The sequence below is a fragment of the Chlorocebus sabaeus genome, chromosome 9 (assembly GCF_047675955.1).
Source record: "Chlorocebus sabaeus isolate Y175 chromosome 9, mChlSab1.0.hap1, whole genome shotgun sequence".
Classification (NCBI taxonomy): Eukaryota; Metazoa; Chordata; class Mammalia; order Primates; family Cercopithecidae; genus Chlorocebus; species Chlorocebus sabaeus.
Genome location: NC_132912.1, coordinates 54,935,111 through 54,954,886, shown reverse-complemented (window position 1 = coordinate 54,954,886; position 19,776 = coordinate 54,935,111). Strand labels below are relative to the sequence as shown.

The following is a 19,776-nucleotide window of genomic DNA, read 5'->3' as shown; positions in this document are numbered from 1 at the left end:
ACTGGTACAAAAACAGACATCTATATCAAAAGAAAAGAACAGAGAACCCACAAATAAGTCCACACACATACAACTATCTGATCTTCAACAAACCTGACAAAAACAAGCAATAGGGAAAAATTCCCTATTCAATAAATGGTGCTGGAATAACTGGCTAGTCATATGCAGATTGAAACTGGACCCCTTCCTTTCACCATATGTAAAAATTAACTCAATATGGATTAAAAATTTATATGTAAAGCCCAAAACTCCAAAAGCTCTCGAAGACAACCTAGGTAATATCATTCAGGACATAGGTATGAACAAAGATTTCATGACAAAGAGGCGAAAAGCTATTGCAACAAAAGCAAAAATTGACAAATGGGATGTAATTAAACGAAAGAGCTTCTGCACCAATAGGGTAAATTGACAACCTACAGAATGAGATAAAATTTTTGCAAAGTACGCATCTCACAAAGGTCTAATATTTAGTATCTATAAGGAACTTAAACAAATTTATCAAAAAGAAAACATTAAAAAGTGGGCAAAGAACATGAACAGACGCTTTTCAAAGGAAGACATACAGGTAGCCAAAAATAATATGAAAAAAAGCCCAACACCACTGATCATTAAATAAATGCAAATTAAAAGCACAATGAGATACCATCTTATACCAATCAAAATGGCTATTATTAAAAAGTCAAAAATGACAGATGATGGCGAGGTTGTGGAGAAAAGGGAACACTTATATACTGTTACTGGGAGTGTAAATTAGTTCAACCATTGTGGAAGAGATTGTAGCAATTCCTCAAAGACCTAAAGAAAGAAATACTATTCAACCCAGTAATCCCATTCCTAAGTGTATATCCCAAGAGTATAAATTGTTCTATTATAAAAGCACATGCATGTGTATGTTCACTACAGCACAATTCACAATATCAAAGACATGGAATTAACCTAAATGTCCATCAATGTTAGACTGGTAAAGAAAATGTGGTACATATATACCCTAGAATACTATGCAGCCACATAAAAGAATAAGATCATGTCCTTTGCAAGGACATGGTTGGAGTTGGAGGCCATTATCCTTAGCAGAATAGAAACAGAAAATCAAATACTGCATGTTCTCACTCATAAGTGGCAGCCAAATGATGAGAACATGCGGACACATAGAGGAAAACACACACTGAGGCCTATTAGAGAGTAGGGGGATGGGATGAGGGAGAAGATTAGAAAAACATCCAATGGGTACTTGGCTTAATACCCGGTTGTACAACAAACCCCTATGACACACATTTACGTATGTAACAAACCTAAACATGTAACCCTGAACTTAAAATAAGAATTGAAAAAATCAATAAAATTGATAAACCTCTAACAAGACTAATAAAAATAATAATAAAGAAGAGACAAATCACGAATGTCAGGAATAACACAAGAGATACTATTACAGATGCTGTAGCCATTTAAACAATAAAAGAAAATACAAACAACATTACACTCATAAATTTAACAAGTTAGAAGAAATGACCAATTATTTCCTACAAACTACCAGAAGTCAACCATGATGAAATAGATAATCTGAATATCCCAATAAACATTGGAGAAATTTAATTTGTAATTTAAGAGCTCCCGTAAAAGAAATCCCCAGGCTATAATGATTTTACTGGAGGATTATATCAAACATTTAAGGAATTAAAACCAAATTCTACACAATCTCTTCCAAAAGATGAAAAACAAATGTTTTCCTACATATTTTATGAGGCTAATACTACCCTGATGCCTAAAGCAGACAATGATAGTACAACAGCAAAAAAAAACCCTAAACCTCAATATTCTCATGAATTCAGAATAGCAATATCCCCCACAATGTCTTAGCAAATACAATCCAACAATGTATGAAACATTTTGGTAATCAACACAGGGTCATAAAGATAGGCACACTGATCAATGGCATAGACTAGAGAACCCAGAAATAGACCCACACAAATATGCCAAAATGATTTATGGCAAAGATCCAAAAGCAATTCAATGGAGGATGGACTGTCTTTTAAACAAATGGTGGTGAAGCAATTGGATACCTATAGGCAAAAAAAAGAACTTCAACCTAAACTTCACAATGTCTAAAATAATTAATTCGAAATGGATTATAGACTTAAAAATATGAAAATATCAAACTTTTTAAAAAATAGGAGAAAATCTTTGGAATATAGGGATAGGCAAAGAATTCTTAGACTTGACACCAAAAGCATGATATATAAAAGGAAAAATTGATACACTTAGCCTCATTAAAATGTAAAACTTTAGCTCTGCAAAAAGTCCTCAACAGGAAAGGAAAAGCCAATTACAAATTGCAATAAAATGATTGCAAACTATATATCCATTAAAAGACTAGTATCTGGAATATATAAAGAATTCTGAAAACTCAACAGCATAATATAAGCAATCGTCTTAGAAAAACAGTCAAAAGACTTGGGCAGACATTTCACTGAAGAAGATATCCAGATGGCAAACAGGCAAATATGAACATAAAAAAATTTCAACACTACTGACTATCAGTGAAGTGCAAATTAAAGCCACAATAAGATATCTCTGTGCAATTATTAAATAAAAAATAGTGATAACACAAAATGCAGGTGAGGATGTAGAGGCATTTTCTTATGCATTTCATGGCTGAAGTATAAAATGGTACAACTACTCTGGAAAAGAGTTCGGCTGTTATTTTTTTTTAACACTACACATGTAATTACCATATGACACAGCAATTGCACTCTTGGGCATTTATCCCAGAAAACCTGCACACAAATGCTCATAGTGGCTTTATTCATAATTGCCCTAACTTCAAGCCATTCAGATGTTCTTCAATGGGTGGATGGTTAAACAAATAGGGACACATCCATGCTTTGAAATAATACTCAACAATAAAAGGGAGAAACTCTTCATACATGCAACAACTTGGATGGAACCTCTAGAAAATTATGCCTTTTTTTCTAGAGTGAGAAAAGGCCAGTAAAAATTATAATACTATACGATTCAATCTATATATCATTTTTTAAATGACAAAATTTTAGAAATGGAGAATAGAAAATACTATGGTTATCAGGAGGTAGGAACAAGAAGGGCAGGGAGGTATGACTAAGGTCCATGTGGTCATAAAAGAGCAAATGGGGAAGGAATTTTCTTGGTAACAGAATTGGGTGTTGGATGTGGTAGTGGATATATCAGCTCACGCAGGAAAATACTGGATACAACTAAATACACACAGACACACACACACAAATGAAACTGGGAAAATGTGGATCTGAATGAGATCCATAGGTTGTATCAATGTCAGTATCCTTATTGTGTTATTGCATCTCAAGATGTTACCACTGAGGAAACTGAATAAAGGGTATGCTGGATCTCTCTACACTATTTATTAAAACTGCATGTAAATCTATACCAACTCAAAATAAAAATGTAATTGTAAAATATTCTGAAAAGGAAGATAAATTAGATGGTATCAAACTTAGCAAATATTGGAATATACTATAAAATAATAATAACAGTATGGTATGGTATGATATTCGTGCAATAAAGAGAAATGAGCACCATCAAAAAGGAATATAGCCACATAATTTATCATATTAACAGGAAAGAGCAAGAATAAAAATTACATAATTATCTTGAGAGTTGCAAAATAGCCTTTAAATAAATGTAACACTCATTCTTGATAACACTATTAGTAAAATAGGAATTCAAGGGAATTTTCTTAATCTGAAAAAAGAACATTAAACCAAAATTATGAAGCAAACATATTAAAGAATAAATTATTACAAATTATATTCTGACATCAAGAACAAAATAAAGACGTCCATTGTTATTACATCTATTTAACTTGAACTAAAGACCCTAACTAATGCAACAAGACAGGAGAAAGAAATTTTAAAAATAACAATTAGAGGTCAGGCACGGTGGCTCACGCCTGTAATCTCAGTACTTTGGGAGACTGAGGTGGGTGGATCACGAGGTCAGGAGATCGAGACCATCCTGGCTAACATGGTGAAACCCTATCTCTACTAAAAATACAAAAAATTAGACAGGAGTGGTGGCGGGTGCCTGTAGTCCCAGTTACTTGGGAGGCTGAGGCAGGAGAATGGTGTGAACCCAAGTGGCAGAACTTGCAGTGAGCCGAGATCGTGCCACTGCACTCCAGCCTGGGCAACAGAGCGAGACTCTGTCTCAAAAAAATAATAATAATAATGGCAATTAGAAATGCAAATATAGAAGTTTTATTAGTTATAGATGACATGATTGTGTATACAGAAAATATAAAATAATCTAAAGGTAAACTAGCAAAATAAATTAGCAAATACAGTTAGTTCACTGGAAATAAGTTTGATATACAAAACCAATTCCATTTCTATATACACACAGTAACAAGTAGAAAACTCAATTTGAAATTTACTACATATAATCATAAATCAATATCCAGGAATAAATCAAACAAAAGATATTCAGATCTCTACAGTGAAAGCTACAAAACTTTACTGAGAGAAATTGAAGAAGCCATAAATAAATTGAGGGGTATACTATATTCATGAATTACGTTACTCCATATTGGTAAGACATTAACACCTCCCAAATTGATCAAGAGTCAAGGCAATCTCAGTCAAAATCCCAAATTTGTTTGTGGAAAATAAAAATCTAATTTTAAAATGTATAAAAAAATGCAAAGAGTCAAGAATCACCAAGTTGATCTTGAAATGTAAGTATGAAGCTTGCTCAGGTTTTCCTCCATCTCCTGACCAACCCTGTGGTCCTGTCTAGTGTGCTGTGCATGCTCCTCTGGGGAACTGTGAGTAACAACCTATCTTTTCAATGGCAGTCATCTCCTGATTTGTTGGCCTTTCTATACCTGTATGATAATAAAACTTTCCTTGTAAAACACAATAATGAATTTTCTAAAACTACATACAACAATAATAATGAATCCTACTAACACAATGTTGAGCAAAAGAAGTAAGATACGAAAGAGTATGGAACATTTGATATCACTGATATCAAGTTAAAAACATGAAAAACCTAATTAAGGTCATTAGATATCAAAACTGGTTCCATTTGGTGGGTGTGGTGACTAAAGGGGTGCACAGGGGAGAGCTCTGAGGGTGCTGGTGACGTTCTTTGATGTAAGTGTTGTCTGTGTGGGCATGTTCACTTTTGAAAATTCACTGTGATTCACATAAGATTTCAACATTTTTCTGTATGAGGTTTATGCTTCAGTTTATATTAGCAAAACCACTAAGAATTCAGTCACAACTATATTCAGAATAAAACAAGGCATTCCAAAACAAGAAAGAATAAAAATAAATTATCTAACACCTCATATAAAAAGTTTTTAAAAATAGCAATAAAATTGGCCAGGTGCAGTGGCTCACACCTGTAATCCCAGTACTTTGGGAGACTGGGGGGACAGATCATTTGAGGCTAGGAGTTTGCAATCAGCGTCACCAGGATGGTGAAACTCCATCTCTATTAAAATCAGCTGGGCATAGTGGCATGTGCCTGTAGTCCCAGCTACTCGTGAGCCTGGCACACAAGAATCACTTGAACACAGGAGGCAGAGGTTGCAGTGAGCCATGATTGTGCCACTGTACTCCAGCCTCAGCAACAGAGTGACAGTGTCTCAAAAAGTGATAAATAACAATAAAACAATTATTATGTAGCAGGCAGACAGAAAAAAATTACAAAAAATGATTAAACAAATTAGACCTAGTTCTTTGGAAAAAAATCAATAGAAAAATCTGCTGTCAAGTCTAATCAAAAAATAAAGCAAGACAACACAAATATGTAAAAATAGGAATGAAGAAGGAGTTATGTCAACAGCTCAGTATTTTTAAAATTGTTTACAAGCACTATATAGAGCTGTAAGTAGTGAATTTGAAAATTCCAGTGAACTGCAAGATTTTCAGTGAAGCAGATTACTAAAAATGATTAAATGAAATGTAGAAACCAGGAAAGAAAGTTTCCAAGATACAAAAGTAATATCTCCAAAACCAGCAACTAGTCCAGAAAATTGTACAGTCCAATTCTTTCCAACATTCAAGAGCTCTGTCTATGCAAGTACAAAAGAATGAGCAATTTCTTTTCCATGTTATGAAAAGAGCACAAGCCTAACGCAAGCTGAACACAAGCATCTGAGAGAGAAATTCTGCCAATGTTACTTATGCATCTAACAGGAAACCCTCACCTGCTATAACAAAAAAAAAAAAAATGATATAAAATAGCGCAGTAAGCCAGGACCAATTTCTAGGAAAGGGCTCTTCACTTACAGAATGGAGACACACAGAAAAGAGTACTCTTCTTCTACTTACTGCTATCTTTCTGGGTATGACAGTTTGAACTGCCACAGTCATTCTGAAATTATGAGAAAAATTAAGACTGTGGCCTGAGAACAGCCAAGTTGAGATATGAAAAAGACCTGGGCCTTTGGGCTCAGCAATGAATCGCTGATTTGGCCAACCCTGAAGCCTTCCTAGTTGCAGTCCTCTTTAATGTGAGATAGTAAGTCTTTCTTATTGTGTAATCCACTTAAGGTGGACATTCTGTTACCTGAAGACAAGCACATTCTGAAAATGTACAAATGTGAATTAAATTTAAGCTGAGAAAAAAAAGAAAAATGATTAATAATTTCTAAAAATCAATGAGGAGATATGCAAATTTATATAGCTTATAATAAAATGTGATATTCAAGTCAATAGGGATATGAAGCTCTGCTATATAAATGGTAGTAGAAACCATTTAGTGAAAAAAATGTAAAAGCTAGGACATTATGTCACAATTTATCCCAAATCCATCCCAGTTAGATGGTAGATTTTGTTGAAATGAGTAACAGTAAACAGTATCTACTTTGTGAATTGGGTATAAGTTTCTAAAAAATGCAAATATAAAAAAATGCAAATGGATAATCTAATTATTTGACCACATGCATTTTTTAATGTCTGTATGTGAAAATATTTTTTAATTCAAAGGCAAACTATTTATTGGAACAAAATACTGAACACAAATAACTATCAATTCCTTGCTGAAAGAGAGGTTATATAGGTTTACAATGTGCAAAGAACCTGAGGTATAATTTACAAAAATGTGAAATACAAATGACCAATAATTATACTTTAAAATGTACAATCTCACAAGAAACGCAAATTTAGTATATCGCTTTTTCATCCTGCTACCAAACTAGCAAAAATGCTTAATATATATTAACCATACTTTTTAGCATATAACATAGACTTTATTTACTACTCATGGATGTGAAAGTTATTAGGCCTTTCTATAATCAATTTGAAAATACGTATCACGTACATTAAGAGCCTAAAAGAATTAATATTCTTGTTCTGGTAATTCTACTTCTTAAAAAATATAATATGGAAGTAAATATAGATATAATTAAAACTATGTATTTTAGATGCTCATGACAACACTATTCTATAACAAATGTGGTGAAAATACCTAAATACTCATCAGATAGGAAGATGCAATAAATTATGGCTGCCTGGAAGTTAAGTAATGTATTTCCACTGGAAAAAATCACAGTTGTAAAGCACAAAGAAATGAGGAAATATTACCAATATAACATTTAGTAGGAAGGTCAGGATATAAAATGTATTACAATAAATAGCAATTTGATAAATATACATATCATGATCTCTATGTACAGAGGGAGAAAACAAAAACAAAAACAAAAACAAAACAAGAAAATACACCAGAAACATTAACAGTATTTATTTCTTGGTTTAAAGATTGTAGCTGAGTTTTACATTCTTCTTTTCATTTATCTGTATTTTCTGAACATTCTACCCTTAATGGGTATGTATTGATAAAACGCTACCTAAAATGAAATACTTAATTGCATCTTTTCCTTATTTCTTTACTGGGATGAAGCAGCAGTGTTTGTTTCAGTTCTCGGCTCTGTCAAAAATAGTTCTGCACAAGGGTTCAGAACGGTTGACATTTTACTTTGAAAATACACTGGAAGAATGTTAATCTATGAAGAGACTCAAGTTTATTTCTCTTCTGCGACTCACTGTGCACAGCAGGGAGTCTCTATGAAAGCAGCTTAATAGAGACACTGCACAGTCCTCAGACTAGATCCTCGCAGCCCCACCTCCACCCATATCCCCCTCCTCACTGCTGTGCCCACTTCCCAGGCTCCTAGCACCAACTGCTGGAGCCACCAGGTAAAGGCAGCTTCTACTTCATTATGAGTTAGCCTTTTCAACCTGGCTTCACCTCTTACAACTTCTGAACCTGAGAATTTGGGGCAATTTGTAACACCGCATAGTGGATCTGCACAAGAATGTTAATGATGCACTTTCAAGCTCAGGGAGGACTGAGGTCTCACGGCGTGGCAATCGCTGCACAAAGAGCAGTTATTACTCAGTGAATTATCAGCAGTCACAAGGCTCTCCCAGGGATGCAACATCAAGGGGGGCATTTGATTCCCATCCAAAGCCAGCTTTTATGAAGAATCAACATTGACAGAGAAGTTAGAAGAAGCATCTTAAACTAGTAAAGGGGAATGAGGCCCTTCTATTTCCCTGGGAAATCGCTGGAACAGGGAGGCTGAGCCAAGGGCAGTGGTGGAAATTTCAACTCAGCAGGCTCCCAGCCAACAGGAGGGGACTGTGATGCACTAATGCTGGCTGGGGAAGGTTGGAGCAGAAAGTGAGATGAAGGGGAGAGAGGGAGTCACAGAACTGCATCACCTCAAGTTCAGAAAGGATGTTCTGGGTCCTCTGTTAACCCCCTCTCACTCCCAGGAAATCTGCCTTCCAAGCCCAGCACAGCATCATGCTTGCTGGTGCTATGCGTCTCCCCAGTCTCTGGGCCTCTCTTTCCCAAACTTAGCTGTGCAGACCCCAATTCCCCACCTATTGCAACCAGCACATGTGCTTCTATGTATATTTAATACAATTGGGTCCCAGAAAGATCCTGCTTGACCAGACTTTGTAGGGCCAGAGAAAAACTTGATCCCCTGGACAAAATACTCCTTCAGCCTCTCTTGGTCCTAACTTGATTCTAGAAAGGAGAAGAAAGCAGCTCTGTTGTCTCACACCACATCAGGGTCTCCCTCATCCAGGATGCAAGGCATAAAACAAAGCCACAGGCTGTCCAGATGCTTCTGCCTACTTCCCCCACCCTCCTGCCCAAGGACACCCGCTGCCCTCCACTGAGCCACTGAATCGGGTAGATGCCACCCACAGAAAATGAGGTTCAAAGGGCCTGCAAGCAGTTGGCAATTCTCCCAGGGTTTTCAAGCACAAGGGACCCGGAGTTAGTGGAAGAGAATGAGTTCCCTACACCAATGTCATTAGGATGGAGAAAGGCGGACAGCTTCAGCAATCAGGTCATGGAGAAACATTTCCTCTGGGCTATAACTAGTGTTCCTATCTAAGCAAGTCATGCTTGTGGGGGGAAAAAAAAAAAAGACAACCACGTTTTTCTTCTTGCAATGATTACACCAACAACAAAACAGCCCTGAAAATAAAATCTTATCAGAGGTGAAGTTCCACAGATCCCTCACAGCCCTTGGTCTTTATAAGGAGTGGACATCTGCTGCCAGGCATAGAAGGGGAGTTTGGCACTGCCCCGGCACACAGAGCTGAGTGATCCCAGCTGTACCAGCTCAGAGCTGCAAGAGGGAGCCTCCCATCTCTGGCCTTGGCTTTGGAGCTATAATCTAGGGTACTGTCAGGCTGGAAGCTGTGTTTTAGGCCTTCCTGTGCCTCTCTGCTCTTGTGGAGTCTGAGATAGATACACTCAGAGAAAATGCACAGTCCCATTTGCCCAAAGCTGATGCCTTGTGCCATATAAGCACGCGCTCACTGCCAAGTGCTGACAGTGTCATTACACTGACTGACCCCTCCATCCAACAAGTAGGCTCATATTACCTGTAACTTTCCTCTGAAGAAACAAAGGTTCAGAAAAGGGAAGTTGTGCAAAAACTCAGGAGAGGCAGAACCAGGAGCAAAGCAAAGGCCCAGGTCAATGAGACAACATACGTACAATGTACCTTTGGATACCATGGATGCTTAATAGCTCCTGCCTGCTCCCTACACCTAGCAGCTTCCCACTCACCCCACCTTTGGAAACTTGACTACAGGTGGCTGACACATCTGTCAGAGCTCAATCATGAGCTAAGGACATTTACATGGACATGTTCATGGCATCCTCCTTTGGAGATTCCTGTCTGAACAAAGAGAAAGAAAGCCAAATAGAAATTTGTGGAGGTCCTGTTACAGTTCTGAGCCCTGAAAAAAAATATGCCTCCAATAGGATAGAAGAAGCATATATCATCCCCCACCCCACCAAGACAAATGTTAGACCAATGCTTGTGAGAGCTGGAAGAGTTTCCAGCAAACCTTTCCCCTGGTGGCAGACCCATGCCAGACAGCTCCAAGTACAAAACAGACAATTAATATTTTGCAAGTAGTTACACAGCAAGCTGATGACATAGACCTTTGGTTTTTCCATACAAAGCTCATTCACTAAGAACACACTTCCTGGATGAGATAATTGAATTGAATTAGTATTTGTCCAGCACCCTGTAGTGAAAGGCGATCACCCACTCCTTCCCTCCAATGAAGGGGCTGAGTAATCTACAGTCTCTTGATACCACTTAATCTAAAATGTCTGGGTGACTCACTGTCCCTGAGATTTCCCTCCAGGGTATTTAGTTTAAGAAAATATCTTGGTCTTTAATTTAAAAGATGCCTCTTGGTTTAAGTCTTAAAGAAACTGCTTAGTCTGTGTCTGATTTGTTCATATATGACATATATAATCTTTGCAGGGAATGCTGCCCCTGTCCAGCATAACAGGATCTAGGAGTCTGCTCAGTCGGCTCCTCCAGCAGCTGTGCACCTTGCATGGCCAAGAGAGCTGTGACCCCTTGGACTCTGACCTTGGGCACTCCTTAGATGACTGATCTTGGCACTGTTTTGGTGTGGCTCAGGACCCTACCCTCAAATTTGTCACCCATCCTCAATTTTTTTCTTCTTTATGTGAATGTCCTTTATTTTTAAGTTACCCTGATTTTCCAGCCCCACCCTTCGCAGCCCCGTCTCCCATCCGAAACCACCACTCAGCTCTGCCTTCAAATGCTGCCCTACCCCCATGATACAGTCCTAATCCCTTCTCCTTGGTTCATCTGAAACCCCCTGGACTTGCTTTAATGCACCCTAGGCCTGAATCACAAACATTTACTATGGTAAATCCCATTCCCTGCTTTCCAGATAACTTCCCCTTAGCAGTGATAAGCTGCCAGGCAGACAGATAACAACTAGGATATGCAGTTATTAAGGGCAGATTTTAAAATGACAAAAAGATACATTTTAACATAAAGCCCACTTGAAAATCAGCTTCCCTTCCAACTCAATTACATTCAGGCCTCCTGCTCAAAGCTCCTTATACTGAGAGATTCCAGCTCCCACTGGCTTCGGGGTTTTTGAGGCGCGTTGCCTTGGCAACATGGAAGGCCCAGACACCTGAAACAGGAAGTGGAGGACACAGTGCCTCCCCGTCTCTCAGGCACCTGAGGTGGCCAGCAGGGCGCCAGGCACAGGACTGGAGGGTCAGCTGCTTGAGACAAGGCAGGGACCTCCACAACCAGCATTTCCACCAAAAGAAGTGGGTGGGAGACGGAAGGAGCCGGCAGGCAGGACCTAACTTCAGAATAAGACTTGGGGATGAAGGCAACTGCGCCAGGACCATGGTCAATATGAACAGTTATTTCGGCAGCCAGCTACACTTGGCAAGCTTTTTCATACCAGAGTGACTGAAAGAACCCACCTTACCTGGTGGGAGTCCCAGTGCAAGCCCATATCTCTTGTGGTCATGACCCAGACCAGTGCTGACAACCCATCCCCATCCCCATCCCCTCACCAAGTCTCACAGCTTTGGGCATCCTAACAGACATCATAGGCCAGCCCTGGCTTCCTGGACATCACAGGTCACACCCTGGCCCTCCATGGGAAGTCACAGAATAGTTGCTAGCCAGCTCCATCTAGGATGCCACCAACAAACCTCTGAGCTCCAAAATGTCATCAAGCCATGTATGTCAGACATTGTGTCACAACAAATTATTGAAACTTCAATTATTTATATGACCCATCCATGACTCCCTCTTCCATCACAGAGTAGGCTAAAAATTCCCCACCTCCCCATCCCACACACACCCAGGCCATCCCAGCCTCTCCCTGGTGAGCTAGTCTTCTGCCCCATCTGTCACTGATGAGCTCTATACTGCTCCCTCCCTGATCTCCAGCTCTTACACCCTCCACCAGTCCACACATGTGTCTTTCTATCCTGGCCCTCAGGAGCAAAACCTTAGAAGTCCCCCACCCAGATTCTCAGTACCCCAACATCACTTAGCCCTTGCCTCCTCCCTCTAGCACTGCTCCTAGCCAATGCTGATGTCAGGCTAGAGGGCTCTTTACTGAGGGCTTATCCAGCCCCTGCTGAGAGCTCATTGCTTGCAAGGACTGTCCTTCATGCTCCAGGTACCATCATTAGTGGAGACATCTTCCTTCGAAGTGTATGAAGTGTGTACATGTGTAAGTGTGTGAGCATGTCTGTGATTACATGAGGCTGTGCCTGAGTACAGGCCAATCAGTCAATGCTTTCATTATTTCCAGAGAAGATCAAGCCCCTGTGGCCTTGGTCTTCTACACCATGAGTAGTCCCATCTCTGGTCTCTCTCCTGTACAGGTTATTTCTGGAAGTGCATCCAAGCCAGTGGAGTTGGTCAGGCCCAGGACAGCCAGCCACTGACCACACCAGGATACCCACCATCAGCTCCACATTGGCTCACAGTGACCACATCCGAGGTCCTTCACTTGGATAATTGTTCCAAGCCCTTACTTGCCATATGGGCCTCTTTGTCCTAGCCCTGTTAGACTCTTGGTGTCATGGGTCCCCTTAACTGTGGGGATCCCCACCCTGGATAAAAGGCCACCTCTCTACTATCTACAATCCTGAAAAACTGTTCTCTATCCCCCATAAGAGGTGGAAGAAGAGGGAAAGTATCACTGGGAAGACCCAGGCTGCCACCTGCACCAGCACCAGCACCAGCACCAAATAAAAAAAGCCAAACCTCATTCTGAGTTGTTCAACTCATCTGTCTCTCATTTCTCTTTCTGTTGGGCTCTGGCATTTTCCAATTTCCACCCTCCTTGCAGCTCCGTTTTCTGTTTGTGGCCTTGTCTCACTCTTGGATCTGGAGGACACTCAAGCTGTAACGTCTGTCTCCGGCCTCAACCGCAATTCACACTTGTCCCTGTGGTTGGGCTGACTTCACTGCTCTGAGAAAACACATTGTCCTTTAGAGCCTCCAAGAAGCCCCCCTGATCCAAGCAGTAGGACCCAGTTGTTACCAGGTACCCCTGCTCTACTCAAAGAGACTCCATTAGTGACAAATTCTGTTTGGAATTTGTCTCTGCACCTACTCCCTAGCATGCTATATAAACACCAGGCAATGGTAGCATCAGCAGAGAGAGACTGGGAGGGAGGATATCTGTACCAATTAACAGTTGCTGGGAGCCCAGGGATCCTGTAGCTGTTGCTGTCTTCAGTGGCACCATAGCAGGAAGATTGGAAGATAGGGAGCCTGGGGCTTACCTTGCGCATGTCTTTGCCAAAAGTCTCACTATAGGTAGTGCCAAGGATTTCAAATTGGACATAGGGATTCGAACTGTCCTCCCGAAACTCCATCACCCCAGTGAGGCCAGTGATGTGGCCCTGCAGAAGAGGAGAAAAACCCATTGGAAAATCTGGTTAAAGTAGAGGATGGCGTCCCAAAGGCTAAGAGGAGCAAGGAAGTGGTCATCAAGAAGGGAGCAATCAGTCTTGAGACCATGGACAGGCTGTAATGAGGACAAGATAGGCTGGTGGTCCTAGGCCCTCAGAGCAGGATCAGTACTTCCTAGGACATTTGCTTATGAGAGAAATCCCTAAGGCTTGTACCTGTCATTCATACCATCTATATGCTTAGAGTCCCTGCTATGTGCCAGGCACCATGCTAGCCATGAGATTAAACAGTGGCAGCTTTTCTCCTTGCCCTCTTGAAGCTTAGTCCTCCCCTTGCAATCAGTTCCAGGGGCTCACCTTAGCCTGACCCAAGAGGAAATTCAAAGGTCAATAAGAGACATATCAGACACATGATGTTAAGTTGCAGGGCAGCAAGCATGTACATTGGAGGGCACAGCCAGGTCCCAAGCTTGGATCCTGACTTTGCCACCTGTGCCACCTTGGGCACATTGCCCATCTCCCAGATTTGGCCTGAAGTTAATCAGCCCCACATCATAGAGCCCACAAGGACTGAAGGAGAAAGTAGGTACAAAGCACAGCATCCAGCACAGACTGGCTACCGTCCCCCTGCCTCTCTCTACTGGCTCAGTGGGCTCTATAGGAGAAGGAGGCAGCAGGAGGCTGAGGGAGCCATGGTGAGCCCCTTTCTCTCTCCAAGCCCAGGGTGAGATTCTCATCCAGATTTCTCTCTCATAGTCCCTGTAAGCCTACAGAGTCCCAGAAACACCTGGCCCAGAAGGGGCCCTGGCTCTGCCCTGGGCTGTAGTGGATTCTCACCTATGCTACAGCATGTACAGCATGTTCACTGCTACTGAAACCACAAGCAGTTCATTGTGACTAAACTCTTAATGCTATGGATTTCCCTAAATACTCTTTTGAAACCTCTAAAAGTCAATTCACTCTAACAAATGGTCCATAGATTACTCAATTCACTTCAAATCCAGCTTTCTAATTCAGTATCCCTCCTCAGCACATGAGATACATCACAAGCACACATACAGGTGCACTCCTCTCTTGGGGAGTGGTGGTCTGCATAGAGGGGTACCTTGCAGACATGGGATAGGCAGCTGCCTCCATTTCATACCTACTTGACAATTGCGGCCAAGGGCAAGTTGCTTAGCCTCTCAGAAATTCTTATATTAAATTGAAGACAGTAATGATAGTATGTATTCGTGGACCACAGCTCACCTGGCCTGCAGATGCTGGGACAGGAAGAGTGACGAGGAGAGAGGAATGGGGAGGGGCCTACTAGGGCAGCCACACAGAGCCTAGCTTCAGGCCAGCTGCTAGAGGGGAACACAGTAGAGGTATAAGAAGTGGCCTTTCTTTGGGCAGGTTGGGGGTGCCCCTTCACACATACCTTTTTGATGGTGTCCAGCATGGACCTCCCACCGTTCCATGGCTTAGTGGACTTCCGTATGCAGTTGAGGCTTGCCATGCTATGCCACTTCCGGTCCTCCAGCTTCCTGTGAAAGGCGTTGGCCAGCATCAGAACACTGTCATACAGATAGAGGTTGGAGATCTGCAAAGACAGAGGCAGTGAAACCCTTTCCACAGGTGCATTTCCAGAGAGCTTTGGAGAAATCCACAGAAAGAAGGAGGAATGCAGGATGCCAACACTAAGCTGTGGTGCCGAGTATCTATGCCAAGATCCTTGGCTTTTAGGTGTACGTTCAAAAACCCAGCCAGCTTCTGGAGTCCTGAATGGAATAAGGCCTTGCCCTGCCTCAGGAACTAGAGTGGGAGGTGCATCTGTACATCAGCAAGGAGAACCCTGATCTGTAGCTGATTGAGATGTGCACACAGGCAAGTTACCCACTCAGGTAAGGGAGGATGGAGGAAAGGATAAGCAGAAAGCTCAGGGTTGAAGGATTAGTGGGATAAAGGGAGGGCACAGCATTTGCAAGGGCATGAAGGTGTCAAGAGACAGGGCCAGGTACAGCGCAGTCACCAGAGTTTCTTGAAAAGGACCAGCTCATAAAGATTTTAGGCTTAGTGGTCTCTTTTGCAATTGCTCAACCCTGCCGTTATAACTTGAAAGCAGCCATAGACAATATATAAACATATGGGTGCAGCCATGTGCAATAAAACATTATTTTCCAAAACAGGCAATATACTACATTTGCCCTATGGGCCACCATTGGCAGATCCTTGGGTTAAAGGAACCGAAAGCAGCTCAAGACGACTGTGTCAATGGATACAATACAGAGGGAGCAGGATCAAGAGAGAAGCAGGGATTGAGCCCTGCAAAGACTTAGGGACTTGCTAGGGAGGAATAGCAACACAGGTGACTGTAGGGGGAAGGACACCATTGTTGGGTCTGTATACAGGAAGCTGGAGATCAGACCTGGGCCTCAGAAAGACCTCTCTGGTCACTGGATGGGCCTAGCGTGAATGGTGGCCTGAGTGACGAGGTAACAGCGAGGACGGTGGTAACAAGAGATGAGGATTCTGGTACCTGCTGTGCAGTGGAGCCACTGCCACCCAGGGAACACATTTGGGATTTGCAACTGTGCCCATCTGAGGACCACCCTTCTGCTTAGTTGTCTGATGTGAGCTCAGTGGTAGAGGAGACACATGCCTGTCTCAGAGCTCTGGAGAGCAAGGCTATGAGTGAGAATCTAGGGTAGCAGTGTGAAGAACAACACTACAGCATCGGAGCCCAACCCATGTGTGGGGTCCAGGGTGGGCAGGCCAGGCTCAGCCTCCTGAGTGTGGCTACAGACCCCGATCTGGATGTGGAGGAGCTGGAAGATGGAACCCGCCCTCCCAGGGGCCCAGCGGGAGCCCAATGGGAGAGAAGCACAGCATTATTCTCAGATGTTACCTTCACACCACCCCAGCCCTCCACGGGGACATTGGAGCACAAAGGAGAGGAGTAGGAGAAGGGAAGGGGGTGAGGGCGAGGTAGCATCCACCCTCAGTCAGGTTTGTGGCCCCCCACTGATAACTGTTGCACAAACAACCCTCAGCCAAAGTGGGTCAAGGGGACCATTCTCTGAATGCCTAAGCAGCAAGTCGTCTGCTAAAAATATTTTAGAAAAACAAAATCACCAGATAAAAATAGGAGATCATGTCAGCCTCACAGGACTCCTGCGAAGATCAAATAGGCTCCTTGGGCTGCAAAAAGAACCCTTCCTCCCGCAGCCTCACTCCCACCCTCCTCAATATGTCCCCGTACTACAACACCTCTGTGCCTTGTTCTCTGTCTGCAATTTACTTCCTCATGTTTCTTAGTCCAGGTGCTCCAAAAGCAGAACTTTAGATCAGAACTTAGGTGGCAGGAACTCTCCAGCAACTGAAGCTGAAGTCTGAGAGGAGCCAATAGGAGGTGCAAGGCATCACAAACATCTGCCCCGTTATGCCTGTCCAGTCCTCAAGGGCCATTCCCAGCATGTCACATCCAGGCAGAGCTGACTGCCACCCCTGTAGGTGTCCTTGTGCACAGACCATTGCTGAAGAGCTCTGTCCTGTCTGTCACTGTCCTGTCACCCAGCTCTGACCACCATGGGCTGCACGCCCAGGGTCTCTGCATGCTGTAGGTGTGATAGGTACGTGGACGATGGCCAGATGTTGCAGAGGTGTCAAGAGTGTGCTGAAACCAGAGCCTTGAACTGAGGGGGAGCAGAAGGTCAGGGCCTGGGCTGATCCTCTTCAGGGGCCTGCAGCACACAGGAGCTTACTTGACAGCAGGGGGAAAACTAAGTACCACCACCCACCGGGAGCTCACCCCCCACCGCACACAGAACACCATGACAGAACTGTGCCTTCAGCCAATTGAGGCCTAGAGGAGCATTTCCTCAATGAGCAGGACTAATTCACTCTTTGTTGCTGGCAACTCCCCAGCCCTCAGGAGCCCCCACCACTGCATGTGTTTTAAATCTTCCTTCCCTCTGGAAAACAAACCCATGATGAAGATGTTGTTATAAGGAATATAAGCCACTTAGAATTGCTTTGTTGTTTTGGGTTTTTTTTTTTTCTTTTTTTTTTTTTTCTTTACCCAAAAGAATAACTTGAAGCTGAGAATCCTTAATGATGTGAAGATTTCTTTTCTCAAGACATTCATGGGTCTACCAGTCACCCACTCATAGCTGCTGCTATTTAACCAGCTAGGTCTCTTTGACCCCTACCCCTATCCATCCACACACTTACACATCAGGGCAGAATCTACAGCACCAGCTCATCTGTGGCTCTGGCCAGAACCCAGTGGAATCTCCCTTTCACTTCAGCACTTCTATTCACAATGAATCAAGGTACTCAACAAACATATGAATGCAGAGAGGTCTTGAAAAAAGAGGAAAAAGCAGGACATGACTCAGAAAGGCCAAAGGAAGCCCTCAGTCCTTCCACAAGTATGTCTGCTTGGAAGGGCAAATACATCCCAGTTCACAGGAACAGGCTTGAGCAATGCACTTTTTCAGGCACAGATAGGCAGGCCTTCCCACTGCCCACATATCACCCTGGATGTACCCTCTTCCATTACATATGTTGTCAGCTCATAAATGTGTTTACCTCAGCAAACTTTGAGCTCTTTAAGTACTATCTCTAGAACTCAGCACCAATCAAAGCACATAGCTGGTACTTAATGTATGTTTCATGCTGAACACATGGTAGACATATGTATGTACAAACGGAAGGGTAGATGAGTGTGTAGATGTATGAGCAGATGGATGGATGGATAAAGTGATGGATGGATGGATGGATGGATGGATGGAGTGATGGATGGACGGATGGACGGATGGACAGATGGACGGATGGACGGATGGACGGATGGATGGATGGATGGATGGATGGATGGATGGATGGATGGATGGATCTTCTCAGAAGGCATACACTAACCATGTTTTACAAAAAAGAGAAATTATAGAAAATGAATCGCAGATAAAAGAGATTTTATCCCTCCAACTTTGACTTTGGAGAGAGCCTCCTTTTTTCAAACAGCAATTTGTTCTTGTCTAAAACCTCCTCAAAACATCTTGATCTTCCCAAGGAGCTGTTTCCATCTACTCCAGTTACTCCTAACTGTTCCCTGGTAAGATGTTGTCTCTCCCTGACATGGGCATAATCTAACACTTCAGTAATAATCTGTGGCTCCCCCATCTGCACTCCAACCTCAGCACCCTCACGGAGGCAACCTACTTTGTGCAAACTGACTTTAGCTGACAGTTCACTGGTAGCAATGCAGAGGGTAGGAAAGGCCCTAACCTCACAACCGATTCTGAGAAGGGATTTTTGGATTAAAAAAATCACAAGTAGATAGTAGAAAGGCAGTTTAAACTTGGGGCCCTCTCCAGAGCCTGATAAACATAAAAGAAGCCTTTCCTCAGGGAAGATAACTGGATACCAGTATCAGGGTTGGTCATGTCAAGCCCCTGAGAAGGAAGTCTGGAAGGAGAGAGGCTTCCAGATGCATGGATGCTCACTCGTCATTGACCACCAGGGGCCAACAGCCCAGGCTGGAGCCACAGACCACAGGTGCAGAGAATGAGGCCTGGCTTGAAGAAGTCCTTGCCTCACTCCCTCATATTTTAGATTAGGCATAGCACAGAGTCCATCAGCAAAGGTAAGGCAAGCAAGCAGATGCTGTTACTATTTAAACCCTCATTCCCATGCAAGCAGGAGCCCAGGGCTCTGGGTGTCCTAGGAACACTGCAGCATAAAGTTCCAGGAACCAAAAAAGCATTCCAGGTAAGAGTAAATTTGAGAAGCAAAAGACAGGTCAAAGTGCCAAGGCCACAGGCATGGCAGAGGAGAGACCTGGCAGCAAAGCAAAATACCTACAACCAGGTCAGAGATGCTAGAGGGAGTGAAATCAAGGCCAGACAGAAGCCAGGAAAAGGGCTTGAGGCCTTCCTGGGAGCCCGTGGGCTCTATTATAAGTGAGGAGAGAGCTGGAAGAGGGACTGGATGGTTTCATTTAGCCACCCCAGAGATTTACAGTAAGTTCCTCTT

General features: G+C 42.6%; 1 protein-coding gene across 5 annotated transcripts in view; it reads right to left on the bottom strand.

The window, feature by feature from the left end:
• The window catches only part of GRID1 (glutamate ionotropic receptor delta type subunit 1), a 798,312-nt gene that overhangs the window by 255,404 nt on the left and 523,132 nt on the right, over positions 1 to 19,776 (bottom strand). For all 5 annotated transcript variants that reach the window (XM_007962718.3, XM_073019016.1, XM_038008970.2 and 2 more), the window contains 2 exons: positions 15,185 to 15,346; positions 13,636 to 13,755 (listed from right to left, as the gene is read on the bottom strand). In XM_007962718.3, coding sequence (XP_007960909.1) covers positions 13,636 to 13,755; positions 15,185 to 15,346 — 282 coding nt within the window. The remainder of the gene's footprint in view (positions 1 to 13,635; positions 13,756 to 15,184; positions 15,347 to 19,776) is intronic.